We start from the raw sequence: 16,194 nt of genomic DNA on the forward strand, positions 1-16,194 counted from the left end.
CACATGTGAAGTCACACAATCTGGGACCTTCTGTGTCTGGCTTCTTTCACCAAGTACCATGTTTTTGAGACAATACAGTGTGTGTCAGGGCTCTGTTCCTTTTTATTGCTGAGTAATACCTCCTCACATCCATTCATCAGTTGGTGGACATTAGGAGTGTTTCCACCCTTTGGGCCGTAGAGCACAGTGGGCATGTGGATGAACATGTGTTTTCATTTCTCTCAGGTAGACACTGGGAGTAGAATTACTGGGCCATAGAGTAACTGTGTGCCTAGCTGGGTGAGGAAGCACCATACTGGTTTCCGAAGTGGCCGCCCCATGTTGCATTCCCAGCAGGTGCATAAGGGCTCAATTTGACCTACCGCTATAGTGACAAGCAGGGTTCTCCAGGCACTAAGTCAAAGGAAGCAGGGAAGCTGGCCACAAGCAGTGCAGTAATGACAACCACAGAACTCAGCAGGTGGCCTGCAGGGGGCGTGTTTATTTCAACCACAGATGGGATCCATGCCCCAAAGGCTCTGGCTCAGGCTCTGGCTCCGGGGCCTCACTTCCAGCGACCTCCAACTCGGCCCTTCCCTGCCCCCTTCCGGCTGTAGGAGAAGAGGGAAGGGGTGTCAGGAAGAAGGGGCTCCCCCAGCCTCTGAGATTGGCCCTGCCCTCAACTCAGGGAGTCCACAAGCCCCACCCCTCAAATTCCCGCTGTCCCTGTCAAGAGGACAGGGCAGGCAAATGCGTTCTCTGTTCGCTGATGGGGCAGTGTGGTTGATGGTCTGAGGGTTTGCTGACTGGGGCGTATGGTTGATGGTCTGGGGCCGGGTTCCACCCACCCGCTTGCAGGAACCGAGGTCAGTATGTTCCTGGGATGGGCTGGGGGAATGGAGGGATGGGTGACAGAGAGCGGGTGGCAAAGAAGAGGGCCCAAGGCTGGGGTGAAAGAGAGAATGTGGGACATGGGGATAGATGAACAGAGAGCAAGAGAAAGAGAGCTGGGGAGGCAGAGCAAGGCACAGAAGTCACGGTGGGGTTCTCATCCTGTTGACCGTTGGGGCACCCTGGACCCTGCAGGGTGCTGAGCAGCCTCCCCGGTCTCCCCACTTGGACGCTAGGAGCACCTCCAGCTGTGACAGCCACTTGTGTTCCAGCCCCTGTCCAATGCCCTGGGGGGGCAAGACCGCCCACCCCACCTTGAGAGTCCTGACTTTGAGGGACACAGAAACAGGGATGGAGACCCAAGAAGAGGGACCCAGGGCAGATGCCAAGAGGGGGCAAGGGACCAAAGCTCACAGAGAGAGGGAGGGACAGACCCCAGCGTCAGAGCGAGGGGTGGGTGGCACAGGGCTCAGTGCCCGAGACACACTTACAACTTCTGGGCATGGCTGATGCGGTTGTACAGCACGTTGATCTGTGCGGGAAAGAGAGACGGGCTGGGGGGACAGCCTGGGAGACGCGTCTGCCCGCCCCTGCCCTGCACAGCGCCGACATCCTCCTTGGGATACCTCCTTGGGGCCTTACCTCATACTTCTGCTGCTTCAGCTTCTCCATCAGGTCAAACTTCTCAGACTCCAGCTGGTGGATCCAGTCCGACAACTCCTGGGCCTTCTCCCTGGGAGGACAGAAGGGTGGCTGTGGCGCCATCCCATGCCCCCAGCCCACAGAGAAGTGCCCAGAGCCACCCCACGAGACTCTGAATTGGGCAGCACTGTTGCCATTCTGCTAATATCTGAGGCCAAACTATTCAAAGTGAATGGAAGAAAAAGGGTTTCCAGTGTCTGCCCACTGTCTCCACATCCAAAATCCATATTTCCCTAAGGAAGAATGATGTCATGGTTAAGGACCCAGGTTCTGGAGTCCAGAAGCCGATTCAAGTCCCAACTTTGCCATTCTCCTGTTTGTGACTTTTGCCAAGTAACCTCCCCTAGGATCCCATTTCCCTCTCTGTAAAATCATGGCTACCTCCTCTATACCTCTTCTCCCATTCTTCCTTAGAAACAACCTTTTGCAATAGGCCTAGTTAAAAAGCCACTCTCCCAAATCTCCTGTGTAAGTAGGGGTGGCCAATGGGGATGAAAACAGGTCCCTGGATAGGGCTCCCAGGAAAGCCTTTGGTTAATTCATTCTGTGCAACTTCTTCCTGCTGCTTGGATGTGCTGGCTGGAGCCCCAGCTGCCACTTTGGACCATGAGGTGATTTTGAGGATGGAAATATCAGGCTAAATGTGGTAGAGCAGAAAAACAGAAGTCTGGGTCTTCAGTCATTTTCTAGAGTTTTATACCAACTGTGGACCACCTAGTCTCAGAATTCTCCCATGTGAGAAAATAAGCCTCTGTATTTTAGGCTGCTATGGACAGGTGACTTTACTAGAAGCCAAGCTTATTCTTAACTGATAAAAAATCTATTGCACAGAACTGTTATAGGATGTGTAATGCCTGACACGTAGTAAACACTCAATAAAGTCAATGTTACTGTTCATTTTATTATTATTTACATTGCTTGTTTTGTCTTGCTAGCTACCAGCTTTCCACTGCACTCTCCTCTGGGGCACATTTTTATTTGAAAAATGTTGTAAGACCCTTATATTAGACCCTTTATCTAATGAATAAAATTGAGGTAACTGGATCTAAATATTAGTGGACCCAAGTTATGAGTGAGTGTGTGGTGGAGGGCAGAGAAATAAGAAAAGGGGGAAAAGGGGGTGGGGGGATGAGCAGCCACATATTACTTTATGACGGGCTCTATGAAAATGTGCTCAGAAGGGGGAGTGCAAAGCGATCAGTGGGCTGGAGCCATGTAAACACCTCCAAGAGCTGACCCTGTGAGTCTTTTTTTATGCACAGTATCCTCACACTGGTAGTTTGAAATCCACATGGTGGACATCATGGAAATAGGCAAAAGCTACGATTGGGACCTTTTGCTTCTGGAGAGCTGGCAGTTTAACATCTACCATCATACTACTTTATAATGCAGTGAGTACAGGCTGCTGCACCAGACGGCCTGGGGCTCATTCCTAGCGCTTACACTTGCAAGCTGTGCAACCCTAGAGAGGTTACTTAACCTCTCTGTGCCTCAGGAACCTCATCTAAGAGGAGGATACTCATAGTATCTACGTCACAGGGTTGTAAGCCCTCCATGGGGCATGGCTGCTGCAGCGATCACCATCATCACCACCACCGCCACTGCCATCATCATTGCCATCACCATCATCATCATCATCACCTCACTGACCTTTCACAGGTGTATGAAGTAGACTTTGTTATCCTGGCCTTATTTTGCCAATAAGGAAAGTGAGGCTCAGAGAAATTGCTTGCCATGCCTAGGATCACACAGCTGGTAAGTGGTAGAGCCACCACTGAGCTCCAGCCCCCATTGCTGTGCTGCCTCTAGGGTTGTGGGGGTTTCTGACTTTATGGGTCATACCCCAGGTCAGAGAACATCAGGCTATGGATGAGGCCCCAGGAGAAGCACTCTGCAGTCTTCCCTCCGGTGCTTATCACAAGATGGGGGCTGTCCTGTGAATGGGAGGTAGAGGAGCAGATGGAGTCCCATGGGGCAGACACTTGGCTGGAAAGGTCTCACTGACATGTCTGGCTTTAATTCACATAAAGATGGGGCTTCCTGGGCAGCCCGGGTGGCTCAGCAGTTTAGCGCCGCCTTCAGCCCAGGGTGTGATCCTGGAGACTGGGGATCGAGTCCCATGTCAGGCTCCCTGCATGAAGCCTGCTTCTCCCTCTGCCTGTGTCTCTGCCTCTCTCTCTCTCTCTCATGAATAAACAGATAAAATCTACAAAAAAAAAAAAAAAAAGATGGGGCTTCCTGAGTTTCCACAGGACCTCAATAAGTCAACAAAATCTCCTAACTTTTGGTGAGCCATCTTATCTGGCTTCCCCTCATATGTCCCCCCGGACTCTACATGTCATGGTAGCCACAAAAAGTGAATCAGTGACATATTTCACTGGAAATACAAGGGAGTCCAGAGAGGGGGACACACTACCTCAAAGTCACACAGCACCAGGGCTCAGACCTGGGCTTCTGCTCTCCCAGAGCTGGGTAAGGATCCCCTTATGTCACCGTCTTACAGCCAGCCCCCTCCCACCCTGAGCCCCCATCCCACCGGTATACCGGAGCTGGTCTTCTCCCATGTGGTCGATGTTCAGAGGCTTTTTACGCTCAGACAGGATACGTAGTTTCATCTCCCGACCTGTCTGGCGCTTACCACGCTTTTGTTCTGCCTGAGAGTAGAGAAACGGACACACTGAAGTGTGGGATGGATCAGAACCCATGGAGCTGAGCTCCTCACCACCTTGTCCCTACACCCAGGAGTCCAGGCCCCCAGCCCCTCCTCCCTCAGGCCCAGGAGTCCAGGCCCCCAGCCCCTCCTCCCTCAGACCCAAGAGTCTAGGCCCCCAGCCTCCACCTTCATGGGGAACCAGAACTCTAAGCCCTCTGTTACCTCTTCCCTGGAAACATAGACCTTAGGTCCAGAGGAGTGAACTCACCTTGACCAGGTAACCCCCAAAATGGGCTCCCATATTGGACAGAACCTTCTTCTTTTTAGCGTCATCCTCAGCTCGCTTCTTGGCCTCTTCCTCCTCCTTCCGCATCTTCTCCTCCTGAGGGAAGAAAGGGGTTAGCCCTAAGGCCTTGCCCACCCACTTCAGGGAAAAGGTCTGGGATGGGGAGCTGGGAGGGAATCTCACTGGTGAGCTAAGTGAAGCAGGACCAACCAGACACAGTGCATGAGGCAAAGTCAGTGTCAGAACAGGCAAAAATGCAGACATTCTGGGGGTGCCTAGGGGGCGCAGTTGGTTAAATGTCTGCCCTCGGCTCAGGTCCTGACAGGAGGTCCTGGGATGGAGTCCCACATCCAGCTCCCAGCAGAGACCCTGCTTCTCCCTCTGCCTGCGTCTCTGCCTCTCTCTGTGTCTCTCATGAATAAATAAATAAAATCTTTTTAAAAAATTAATCACACCTGCAAAGTCCCTTTTGCCATTCAAGGTATCATATTCATAGACTCTGGGCATTAGGATGTGAGCATCTTTGGGAGACCAGTACTTTGCCTACCATGTCACTACTCCTAATCTTTAAAAGTGCTTCCAGGAGTCCTTGATGTCAAGGCAGATCACATATCCAGAGCCTACGCCAATGGGAATATCCTAACCAGTCTCCTACAACTAGCTAGCAATTTGCTCCAAGTTGGACAGGTGACCAACCTGCACTCATCCCAGAATCATGCAGAAGACAGATAAAAGATAAAAGATAAAATTATAGCCAGAGTTGCTGATGGTCACTTGCCATCCCTGCCTGAGAACGGGATGTCCAGTAGGGTGACCAACCATCTGGTTTCCCTGGGACTGATGGGATACAGGATTTTCAAGGCCCAGGCCAGGAAAGTCCCAGGCACACCCATGATGACCTCATCACCCCAGGGTCCACAGAAAAATGGGCCCAGGGATAGGAAGACAAAAGCTGAGTCTTTGTGAGCTTGAGTTTCTTGATCCAGCCATGCCTGAAGCAAGTCACACTCCACTTTTCTTTTGGTTATATGAGCCAATAAAATTCTCTTTCTGCTGAATCCGGTTTGGGTTGGGGTTTCTGTCCCTTCCAACGGAAAGATCCTTGAATAATACAGCACAAGGACTTTCTCAGGAAGGCAGAAAATATGACAAATGGGAAACAGAGTAACAGCTGTTACTGTTGAAGTAACATTTGGTCTCCCTTCCAGGGCAGGGCTGGGCAGGGCAGGGAAGGGCAGGGGAGGCACCCACCGCCAGCTTAGCCTGACGCTCACGCTCCTTCTCCGTTCGGAAGCGCTGCTGCTCAGCTCTCTCAGCTCTGCGCCGCTCCTGGGGCAGAAGGGGGGTGTTGGGGGGAGAGAAGAATGAGGGGGTGCAGGGACACTGCCTCCCCAAGGAGGTCAAGAGCAGAGATGAGCTAGTTTGAGTGTGGCCATGGACTTGCACCAGTTGCCAGTTCCCACAAGATTCAGCCTCGGGCCTGCACTGTCTGGGAACCATTCCCAGCCCAGCCCCTCACAGGGTGAGGGAGGAACTAGCAGAACCCCACCTCCCTCCACTCACAATGCGCTCTTTCAATGCAATGAGCTCCTCTTCCTCTTTCTTCCGCTGTTCAAAATGCACGTCGATGAGCGTCTGCAGCTCCAGCAGATCTTTCTCCATGCGCTTGCGGTGGATGTCCTGCAGGCCGGAGGGGGGGCGGGGAGCGTGTCATCCCCAGGCAGTGTGGGGGACCCGCACCCACCTGTGCGCACCTCGGAGGAAAGTCAGGGCAGGGCCCTTGGCGGGGCGGGTGGGGGGGGGCAGATGGACTGGGACAGTTTAGGGAGTCGGGGGCCGCTGTTCGGGATGCTTGCAGAAGGTGGCACTAGCGACCCACTAGGTCCATTTTAGGGGATTCCCGAAAGAAGGGAGAAGCCAGGGGCACCTCTTCCTAATTTGCACAGACACCTGGAGACTGGATGTCCCTTACTTACATCGAAGTCCACACGTTCCCCTTCTGGGATCTTGGGGGGGATCAGTGGAGGGACCACAGGCCTGATGGGTGGAGAAGGGGAATAAATGAGCAGCCTGAGCTCCCTGATGGAGCTCCCCAGCTGCTGCTGCTGCTGCACTGTTTACCCTGACAGCCACCAGCCACATGTGGTTGGGGCACCTGACAGCTGGCTGGTCTGACTTGAGATTCCATGTGCCATCTGTGAAACACACTGGATTTTGAAAACTTGGTTCAAAGAAATGTAAAATATTTCACTAATGATGCCGCTTATCAATTGATTACATCTTGAAATGATAAAATTTCAGATATAGTGGATTGAATGGGAAAATGCTATGAAGATTAATTTTATCTGTTTTGTTTTACTTTTTAAAATGCTGCTTGTAATATATATTTTTATACATAAATTATATACATAGATTATACGTGGCTTGCATTATATTCGTATTGGGTGGTGCTGCCCTGAGGGGGGGTCCGCCCTCCATCCATGCCTTCATTAGAATTCTCTCTTCTCTGCTTTTTAAGACAGAAACTTCACCTGATTTCCTTCCTACTCCTCTCGCTGTCACATCTGTCTCCTGGTCCCCAGAGAGCCCTTTAAAGAGTTTCACCGCTGGGTGGCTCAGTGGTTGGGCACCTGCCTTTGGCCCAGGGCATGATCCTGGCATCCCATGTCAGGCTCCCTGCATGGAGCCTGCTTTTCCCTCTGCCTGTCTCTCTCTCTGTCTCTCTGTCTCTCTGTCTCTCTGTCTCTGTCTTTCTGTCTCTCATGAATAAATAAAATCTTTTTAAAAAAAAAGTTTTGCCCTTTTATTCGTTCACAGGACACTCCCACAAGACATGTCATTCATTCGAGTGACTTCGATTATCATCAGTTACCAAGGATTCACCAACTCTGTCTCCAGCCCAGATTCTCTTTGACGTTCCAGACTCAGGTTGACAGGTGCGTCCTGACATTTCCTGCCTTCTCACAAACCATGCTGCCTCTGAGCTCACCAACTTCCCCCAGACTGAGTGGCGGCCATATGGCCCAGACCCCTGGCAGCAGTGCTCACATTCTCCCTCCCTTTGCCCCAGTGGCAAGTCTGGCCTCTTTGCCTGGGCATCTCCCCAGTCTGTTCCCCAGTTTCCACCCCATGCTCCCCGCCCTAGCTCAGGCCTCGGCCCCTCTCCTGTGAACCTTCATGCCAGCCTCCTCCTGGCCCCCCGCCACCTCTGGCTGTTCACCTTCAGTTCATCTTCCTTCATGACTTTAGAGCAGTGTTTCTAGCACCCAGAGCTCATCCTTAAGACAAAGTCCAAGCAACCCAGCATTCAAAGTCCTTCTCTATCTGGCCCATCAGATCCTCCAGCAACTTCTCTCCTCCTTCCCAGACACACACATTTCATGGTTCCCTGGCTATGACATGTGCCTTTGCACCCCTGGGCCTTTGCATATGCTGTTCCCTCTGCATGCAATGCCCTTCCCCTTCCTGCTGCATCCCCTGAGGCCTTCCCTTCTCCAACAAGCTTTCCCAGATCCCAAAGCACACCTGTGCCCCCCTGATCCCCTTTGCTGACTCACTGAGGTCTGACCCCTCTACTCAAAACCTTCCATGCCTCCTCTACTCAAAACCCCCCATGGCTCCACAGGGCCCAGGCTTTCACAGCCCCATGCCTTCTTGCACTCTGCACTCCAGCCATAATGAAATTGGCACCACTGCCCACACCAACCCAGAACTTTCCTTCTTGTGCTCAGATCGCAGCCTCCTTGCATCTCCAAGCTTTGGCCCCAATGTCACCTCCTCCAAGACCCTCCGCCCCCACAAGATCTCATGGTCTCCACAGATCTGCTTATTTTAGGACTCTCATCATCAGAATGACCTGTGTCTCTGTCTGTTCCCTGAAAGCCTGGCCTGAATCCAACCACTGCACCATTCATGCACCCTGTGAAGCTTTCTCCTTTACAATATCCCTCCCACCTCCTTCAGCTACTGAACTCTTCATCCCTCAGGACTCTAGCATCACCTCCTCCCCTGGGAAGCCTTCCTTGACTGCCTAGGGCAAACATAGTGCCTTCTTGTGTGCTACCCTCACTGTATCTGGGTCTGTTTCACCAACAGAGCAGATGGGTTCTGATATACCAAACACCAAGGGAAGTTCTCTGGACAATTGGCTGACAGAACAAATCCCTGCCCTTTCCTGCTTCAAGGGCCCCACTCTCCTTTTCTGCTTTTCTTACACCCTGTCTCTGGGGGTGGGGGGGACATATTCAGGAGGATGTGATTGGGATGCTTAGCCCCTAGGATCTCACCTTGGTTTGGGGCGCTCCTCTTCTAGTGGGGAGATACAAAGAGATAATTAGCAAGAGTTCATGGGGGTGGGCCTGATACACCCAGAGGAGGGAACTCCCCTCCAAGCCATAGACCCCAGGAGCAGCTCTGGGGGAGAGGCATGAGTAGGGGGGGAGAGGAGGGAACAAGGGAAATCAGGAAGAGGAGGATCACACGCATCAGATATACATTCAGAACTGGTGTGGGGTCCCCCTCCCACTTCTCTGGGAACCCAGGGCTCCAACCCCCCCAGACCTTCCTCTTACATACCAAAGCTCCTGCTCTTCTGCATTTACACCTAGCACTTCAGGGTGCCCCCAGCCCCTCCCCTCTGGGGACACAGGAATCCAGACGCCTAGGGAGAGCCCTTTCTGCAACTCACACCCCAACCTTTGAATGTATATGAAGGAGAAACGTGACAGGGTCGGGGACTTAGATGGGGGTGGGGGGGGTGTCTGTCCGCAAACATCCAACCCTTCTACAAGAATTCCTCCAGGCTGGGGAAGAAGGCTTGGGTGTCGGTCCCTTTAAGAAGGAAGGGAATGGATTAAAGCCTCGGCGAGGCCGTTTCCCTTCGTGGACACCAGAGGGCGCGCGAGCTCTCCGGGGCTTAAAGGACCGGGCCTGGGCGGGTTATGCGGGCGCAGGGGTCCTCGCAGGGCTCGGGGGCCCGAGGAAATCCGTCTCGGGAAGCGAAGCAGCCGCGGTTACCTCGCTCTGCCACGGGCTCCGGCTCCTCGGCGGCTGGGGACGGGGAGGCAGGGGGAGAAGCGAGGAGGGGGTAGCGAGGGGGAGCGGCCACGCCGGGGTGCGGGGCGGGGGGGGGGGGGGGGGGGGGGGGGGGGGGGGCAGGGAGGAAAGAAAGGGTAGAGGCTGTTAAAGGACCTGAAGCCGGGGCGGTCGGGAGCCCCGTGCCCGCCGGCCCCGCCACGCCCAGCGCCCCCTCCCCACCCGTCCCCGGCCCCGCGGGGCTGCCTGGGCGGCAGACCTGCGGGTCCAGGCCTCACCTTCCTCCTCCAACGCAGCCTCCTCTTCTGGAAGGGCAGGGGGGCAGAAAAGGCAGGGTTAGAACCCCACAAGAGAGCACGCCCAGGGTGCTGCGACCCCGAGGGTGGCCGCCCCGGGTGGCCGGGGGCAATGGGCGACCCCTGTCCTCGGGCCTCCCGCGCGCGTGTCCCCAGGCCACCGAGGGCCACCCACTCCCCACTCACCTTCGGGCTGCTCCCTGAGGACAGAGGAAGAAGGACAGAGAGAGGCAGGGTTAGCGTGTTGGAGGTGGGAGAGGGTCCCACCTCTCCATACCCCAGCCCTCCCACCAGCGCCACTCACTCTTCATACTCCTGCTCCTCGGTGTCCGACATCCTGTGTCACCTAAGGACCAAAGAACATGCGACTGAGGTGGGGTCCCGATGGAGGAGGGGCTGGGGGCCAGAGTCCTGGGTCTGAGGGAGGAGGGAATGGGGGCCTGAAGTCCTGGGTCTGAGGGAGGAGGGCCTGGGGGCCTTGACCCCTGGGTCTGAGGGAGGAGGGGCTGGGGGCCTGGACTCCCCAGTCTCAGGAAGGAGGGGCTGGGAGCCCTGACAGGGAAAGGGCTCTGGGAGGTGTGGGGGGAGCACAGCCCCAAAGCTGCAGCTCCTGCCCCTCCACCACCACAGCTGTCCTCCTTTGTCTTATGACATGTCCATGGGAACCTGATCTGAGTGGAGATTAGGAGAAGGTATTTGGGAAAGGACTGTGGCCTGAAGACAATAGCTGCCCCACCCCCCAAAGGCTATTTTGGGGGGATGTCGTAGATGGTGAAACAGAGGACATTTCCTAAGAAGGGATTCAAGGGGGGAGGCTCCTGGGAGAATTAGTCACACAGGCTCCCTCTCCACCCTTCCCCCTCCCCCTTTCTGGTTATCTTCCCACCTGGCCCCTCCTGGCCCCCTACCCACAGCCTTGAAGGAAGCAGGACTCATCAAGAGCAGTGAAATCCACACATCTCACCCTGACTCCTATATAGACACCACATCATCTTTGGGATTCCCCCAGGACTAACAGTATCCAGGTTAAGAGCACCCCCAAATCCTGAGACCCACAGATCCTGAGACCCTCCAACTGATGATACCCCTGGTTTCTGGGGACAAGCAAGGCCTCATGTCTCCAGATTCTGAGAACCCCATTCTTGAGATTCCAGCATCTGGGCTCAGACATCCCCAGATCTTGACGCCCTAGGTCTCGACACCTACATTCTGAAGCCTCAACATCTTGAGACCCCGAAATCTAGATGCCCAAGCTCAGAGGTACAATTCATGTTGCCCCAAAATTTGGTACCTCCAATCATATGGCTTCAGACCTGGAGACCTCAATTCTCAAATCCCCAGAGTCTGAGGCTCCCAGTCCTGACACCCAGCCCATAAATGTCCAAGCCCAGATATCCCCAATTTCTGAGATTCCCTCTGAGCTCCTAGGTCTGAAGGTGTTATATTCTGGGACACGCCAATCTTGGCACCCCCAGACTCCATAACTCCCAAATCCTAATACCTCTGTCCTCAGGCCTCATAAAGCCTGAACTTCCCAGGAATTCCCAAGCCTGAAGTTTGTACCACCTCCACCTCCATAGCCACCCCTCCTGTCGTCTCCCCCCATCTCCCCCCAGTACGAAGCTCCTGGAGACTATTACCTAAGGCTGAGTCTGCAGAGTTGGTGAGCAAATGGGCAGGGCAGATCTGTTGCTGACCCAGCAAGTGGAAGCACCCCTGGTTTATAGTGGAGTCTCAGCCCCGCCCCCCAGGGGAGAGGGAGGGCCTGAGAATTCCTCTCTCAGACCCAGAGTCCAGCTCAGAGGCTGCCCTGCCCCCCACCCCCACCACCCCCCCCCCCCGCCCCCCGGCTGCATATTCAGGATCCTGGCACCTCCTGGGGGTCTAGGGACCCCTTCACCCCATCAGCATGGCCTCGCACCTAGACTGGGTCAGGTGACCTCCAACCTCCCGGCTCCCCACCTCCCTTACAGCACGCTGAACCCGATGCTTTGAAGTCCCTGGGCTTGGCACACAGTAGGTCCTCAGAGAATACTTACTGACAAAAAGAGCACAAGGGGTGCTTCCTCTTATAAGGCTCTTGTCCCGGTTTCTTTGTCTCTTCGGGCCTCTCTGCATCTCTGATACTGTCCATCTCTCCTTTGTCTCTGGGACCCTCCACCTGTGTGTCTCTGTCTCTCTCTGTCAACCCCCTCCCACCCCCACCCCTTTGTCTGCCACCAGGATTCCATCCTGGTGACAACAGGCGCTAAAGCCGGGAAGCAGGTGTGGGTCGGGGGAGGGGAGAGGGTGTGGTGTCAGGCCGGCGACCTCACACTCCCCCACCTTCATCTGACACTGAGCTGTTGGGTATTCCTGCCCCCCTTCCCCTTACCCACAGCCGGCCACGACCTTGAACCCTAAGGGAGCCAGCCGCCCCTCCTGCCTCTCAGTGTCTCTGTCTCTCCCTGCCTATCATCTCTGTTTCTCTTTCTGGGCATTTCTCCAGGGGCTGTCTCTCTGGGTCTCTCCCGAGTCTGTGTTTTCACTCCCTGTGTCTCCCCATGCATTTTTGTCTCTGCATTTCCGGGGGTGAATCTGTCAATTTCTGTGAATCTGTCTACTGGCATATGAATGTGTGTGACCTCATTTACGTCTTTCTTTGGCTCTGCATCCGTGTCTTCCTCCATGTCTCTGCATTGTCCCTCTTTCAGTCCCTATTTCTGCCTTGTTTGGTGGTCTCTGATGTGCTTTGTGCACATCGGCCTCTCCATTTCCCCTTTCTTTGCAGGTCTTTCTAGGAATCTCTGTCTTTTCTCCCTCTCTCTGGGTCTCTGGTTGTCTCTGCGTGTGTGCATGTCTCTCTCCTTGGACCTCGGTCTGGGCATCTCTGCACACCCTGCGTGTGAGGCATAAGAGCTGGGAACACCCCCTACTGCAGACCCAGCTCAGCTCCTGCTGTGTGGTGTGGCTTTGGGGGACTCTCCCCTCAGTCTTCTCATCTCCCTCACACCGGACCCCCAGGTAGCAGACTTGCAGCCACTTCTAGCTCAGAGAGAAACTTTATTCCTCAAGGACACCTTCAGGGCCAGGGCAGGGGGCAGCCAGCTCAGCCTTCAAACTTTTTCTTGCGGCCCTCCATTCCACTCAGCGCATCGATGTTCTTACGCCAGTCTCCCACCTCCCGGTTTTCCTGGAGGAATGGGGCCAGGAGTGAGGGCTTCTCTCCCATCTACACTCTCTCAAATAGCCTCCCCCCAATCTTTGGCCTGCTGGGCCACTCTGCTTTGGATGTCCATCTTGAGATCTGCTTCTGGAAGGCTTCTCATCCCCTCAGGCGATCCCATCAAAGTTGCCCCCATGCACATCCTATCTCCCTCATGCACTTCTGGCCTCCTTGCTACTTCCTTTCTCCCTAATGTACTTCCTGGCTTCCCCTTCTACTTTCTGGCTTCCCCTTGCACTTCCTATGCCCCTCCTATACTTCCTATTGGGGACCTCTTACCAGATTCTTCTCCCCATAACTCCAAGTAGCATCTGCCATGAGCTTAGGCCCAATGACTGTTATGTCCCACACCCTCTCCTCTGAGCACCCCCTTTCCTGGCTCTAGCCACACTCACCTTCTCTGTGTCCTCCTTCTTCACCTGCTTGAGGTGGGCCCGCAGGTCTAAGGACTCCTTAGCCCTGGTGCCCAGCAGCGCCTGCATCATGGCATCTGCAGAGATCCTCACCCTCCGCAGGGTGGGCCGCTTAAATTTGCCCCGAAGGTCAAAGATCTTCTGGGTCAGATCTGCTATCTGGGGGCAGCCATAAGGGAAGGTGGATACCTCCCCCAGACCCACTCTTCCACCCTACACTTCCCTCTGCTCTCTCTCCAGGCCTATGGAGGTCTCATCCAGGCTCCTCATCCAGTAACTGTAAGCCCTCCCGACAGGCCCAGCCTCCTCTCTGAAAAACACTGATACCTCCTGGTCCTGCTGCATGCATTCCACAATTCCCCGACCCATGCCTGAGCTCACCTATCAACAACACCTGATGCTCCAGCTACACATTTCCACAAAAACAGCTTCTGCGTTCCCAACTCCTGGCTTTTGTGTGCTATTGTCCCCTCTGCCTGGAACAGCCTTCCCTAACCACTTTATACTCATTCTTCTGCCCCATCCCTGCTAGGCCCAGCTGTCCTGGGTCTCCTGGTGTCTGCAGTCAACAGCAGCTGCAAGGGCGTGGACTGAGACCACAGCCCCAGGCACCAGACTCTACCTGAGGGGACCAAGACTGCCCAGGGCCCCCCACCTCTGTGATGTTCTTGGTGACTTTCGCCTCCACATCGTATCTCTCTTCATCCACTTTGTCCACTCGGGCGTGGAGTTGTCGGCACAAGTCCTGGTCAAGAATGTGGTATGTGTGGTTGGGGGACGGAGGTACCCTGACTCCTGAGTCTGAGGGAGGAGAGCCTGGGGGCCTGGACATCTAGTCCTAGAGGACTCTGGGGCAGCTGGAATAAAGGGTGCTGGGAGCCAGGAGTCCTGAGAATCTGACAGAATTGGGGCTGGAAAGCCTAATCTCTGGGTTTTGAGACTGTAGGCAGCTGCAGGCCATATTTCTGAACTCCTGAGGGTAAGGATTAGGAGACTGGATCACAAGGTCCAGAGCAGAGGTAGGGGACAGTGACTAGACCGGTGAGTCCAAACAGTGCAGGAGCGGACACTAGGTACCTCGGATCCCCAGCTGGGCAGGAGTCCCTGATGAGAACGGTACCTGCAGCTCCGCGAAGCCCAGCCCGGCTAACTCCAGCGGCTGGCACCGCGTGCTCAGAGCGCGCCCTTTCTCTCCGCGCCGCTCCTCCGCCTCCCTCTCCAGCTCTTGCTTCGCGATCTGCAGCATCAGGGTCTGCAGAGGCGAGGCCGGGGACCGCAGCCCACCCGGGGAGGCGGATGAGGGCTGCGCGGCATCCGCACCGGGGAAGCCGCCCTGGCCAGGACAGCCCCCCAGTTCCAGGCAGGGTCCGCGGTCTTCCAGAGACGCTCCCCTTCAATCCGAGGCTCCGCCCCCGTGGCGGGGAGGGGGGTGGGTGCTGCTCACCACAAGCCACGCTCACTCCCCACTGAGGCCTCGTCCTACCCCCTCCCGCACCCGACCCTCCAGCTCCACCCCCTGAGGACACCTAGGCGCCCCCTCCAGGCCCACCAGCACCTTCAGCTGCAGTTTCCTCGAGGCGGAGATCTTGGACTTTTTCTGCCGGGGTGACATGGAGCAAGGAATAATCAGGGCGGGGAGTAGGAGACAGATGGGGGCATGGGTAGGTTCCAGATTTGGACTCGCTTCCCGCTGAAGCCAAGCCCCTCAGCCCCATCCACCAATCCGGACCCCTGACTGCTTAGGCAGTTCCCACGGGCAACGAACTCCGCCCATAGGCAGGCCACACCAATCCGAGCCCTCCCTCCGCAAAACCCCGCCCCTAGGGTGCAGCTTCCTCCTAGGCTCCGCCCACAACCAAAGCCCCGCCCCAGCCAAGGCTCTGGCACCGCCCCTCCACCCCTGGGTCCCGCCCCCTCTGCGGGAGGGGAACCTAGCCCCGCCAGCCCCGCGCTCACCTTGGCGTGCGGCTCCGTGGCGTACGCGCGGTAGTTGGCGGAAGACTGGCGTCGGATCGGCGCCGGAGCGGGGGGCGGGCACCCCGCCTGGGGTTGGGGGGATGGAGCCACGTCACTGCGGGCCCCCCCCAGCGCCCCTCTACGGGTGGAGCTGCCACCTCCCGCCCCAGGCCCCACCCTGCGGCTCCCTCCCCTGCCGTGGACCCCGGCCCGCGCCTCCTCTCACCGCATCGCCGCTCCTGAAGGAAGAGACCGGGAAGGGGGGGTTAATGGTGGGCCTGTGTCCCGTCCAGTCTAAGGGACCCCAGGGGCCGCCCACCAGCTGCCCAGTGCTCGGGTTCCAGGGAGTCTGGTTCCCAAACCTTCCTTCGTGCCGATAGCCAGGAGTCTGTCCCCACCTCCCTCCTCAGGCCGTGTGTCCAGCCTCACAGGCCCACGTCCCACAGCCTCGGGCCCTGCAGGTCCGAGTTCCCTAGATGCACTCACTCATCCGCCATACGCAGACTCAGGCCAAGGCTTGCAGGAGGCAGAGAAGGGCAAGGGGCGATTAGAAGGTCAGTGAGGGGGCATCCGGGATGACCTTGAAGGCCCCCAGAGCTTCAGTCTGTCTGCACTGCTCAAGCTTCACTGAGGACACTGAGATAAGGGGCGTGGACTGAGACTAAATATACTGCTGCCACCTCCTCCCCCTGCCCAGGATGTGAGATAACCGGGGCGCGTGAGGGGTGGGGTGGGCCGTGCTCCAGCTGGATCACCCTTCCACCTTGGAGGCCTGGAAC

At 56.0% G+C, this 16,194-nt stretch overlaps 2 protein-coding genes across 4 annotated transcripts; both read right to left on the bottom strand.

The window, feature by feature from the left end:
- Positions 1-461: 461 nt before the first annotated feature.
- On the bottom strand, positions 462-11,901 carry TNNT1 (troponin T1, slow skeletal type). 3 transcript variants are annotated; one of them, XM_041744697.1, is made up of 14 exons: positions 11,881-11,901; positions 10,146-10,187; positions 10,028-10,041; positions 9,824-9,850; positions 9,528-9,560; positions 8,798-8,819; positions 6,488-6,548; positions 6,075-6,191; positions 5,763-5,840; positions 4,494-4,607; positions 4,117-4,226; positions 1,513-1,603; positions 1,362-1,402; positions 462-590 (listed from the first exon to the last, which is right to left on the bottom strand). In XM_041744697.1, exons 2-14 carry the CDS (start codon positions 10,175-10,177, stop codon positions 545-547), a joined length of 786 nt encoding a protein of 261 aa, XP_041600631.1. In that variant the 5' UTR covers positions 10,178-10,187; positions 11,881-11,901; the 3' UTR covers positions 462-544. The 3 variants fall into 3 exon arrangements, with proteins under 3 accessions (XP_041600631.1, XP_041600630.1, XP_041600633.1); XM_041744696.1 differs by lacking the exon at positions 11,881-11,901 and adding an exon at positions 11,482-11,528; XM_041744699.1 differs by lacking the exons at positions 9,528-9,560; positions 11,881-11,901 and adding an exon at positions 11,482-11,512.
- Positions 11,902-12,866: 965 nt separating this feature from the next.
- TNNI3 (troponin I3, cardiac type) lies at positions 12,867-16,048 on the bottom strand. Its single transcript, XM_041744700.1, has 8 exons — positions 15,902-16,048; positions 15,642-15,654; positions 15,416-15,502; positions 15,015-15,056; positions 14,580-14,711; positions 14,115-14,204; positions 13,442-13,618; positions 12,867-13,013 (listed from the first exon to the last, which is right to left on the bottom strand). The coding sequence occupies exons 1-8, from the start codon at positions 15,910-15,912 to the stop codon at positions 12,930-12,932; spliced, it is 636 nt and encodes a 211-aa protein (XP_041600634.1). The 5' UTR covers positions 15,913-16,048; the 3' UTR covers positions 12,867-12,929.
- Positions 16,049-16,194: the final 146 nt, after the last annotated feature.

This window comes from Vulpes lagopus, chromosome 2, assembly GCF_018345385.1.
Source record: "Vulpes lagopus strain Blue_001 chromosome 2, ASM1834538v1, whole genome shotgun sequence".
NCBI classification, from domain to species: Eukaryota; Metazoa; Chordata; class Mammalia; order Carnivora; family Canidae; genus Vulpes; species Vulpes lagopus.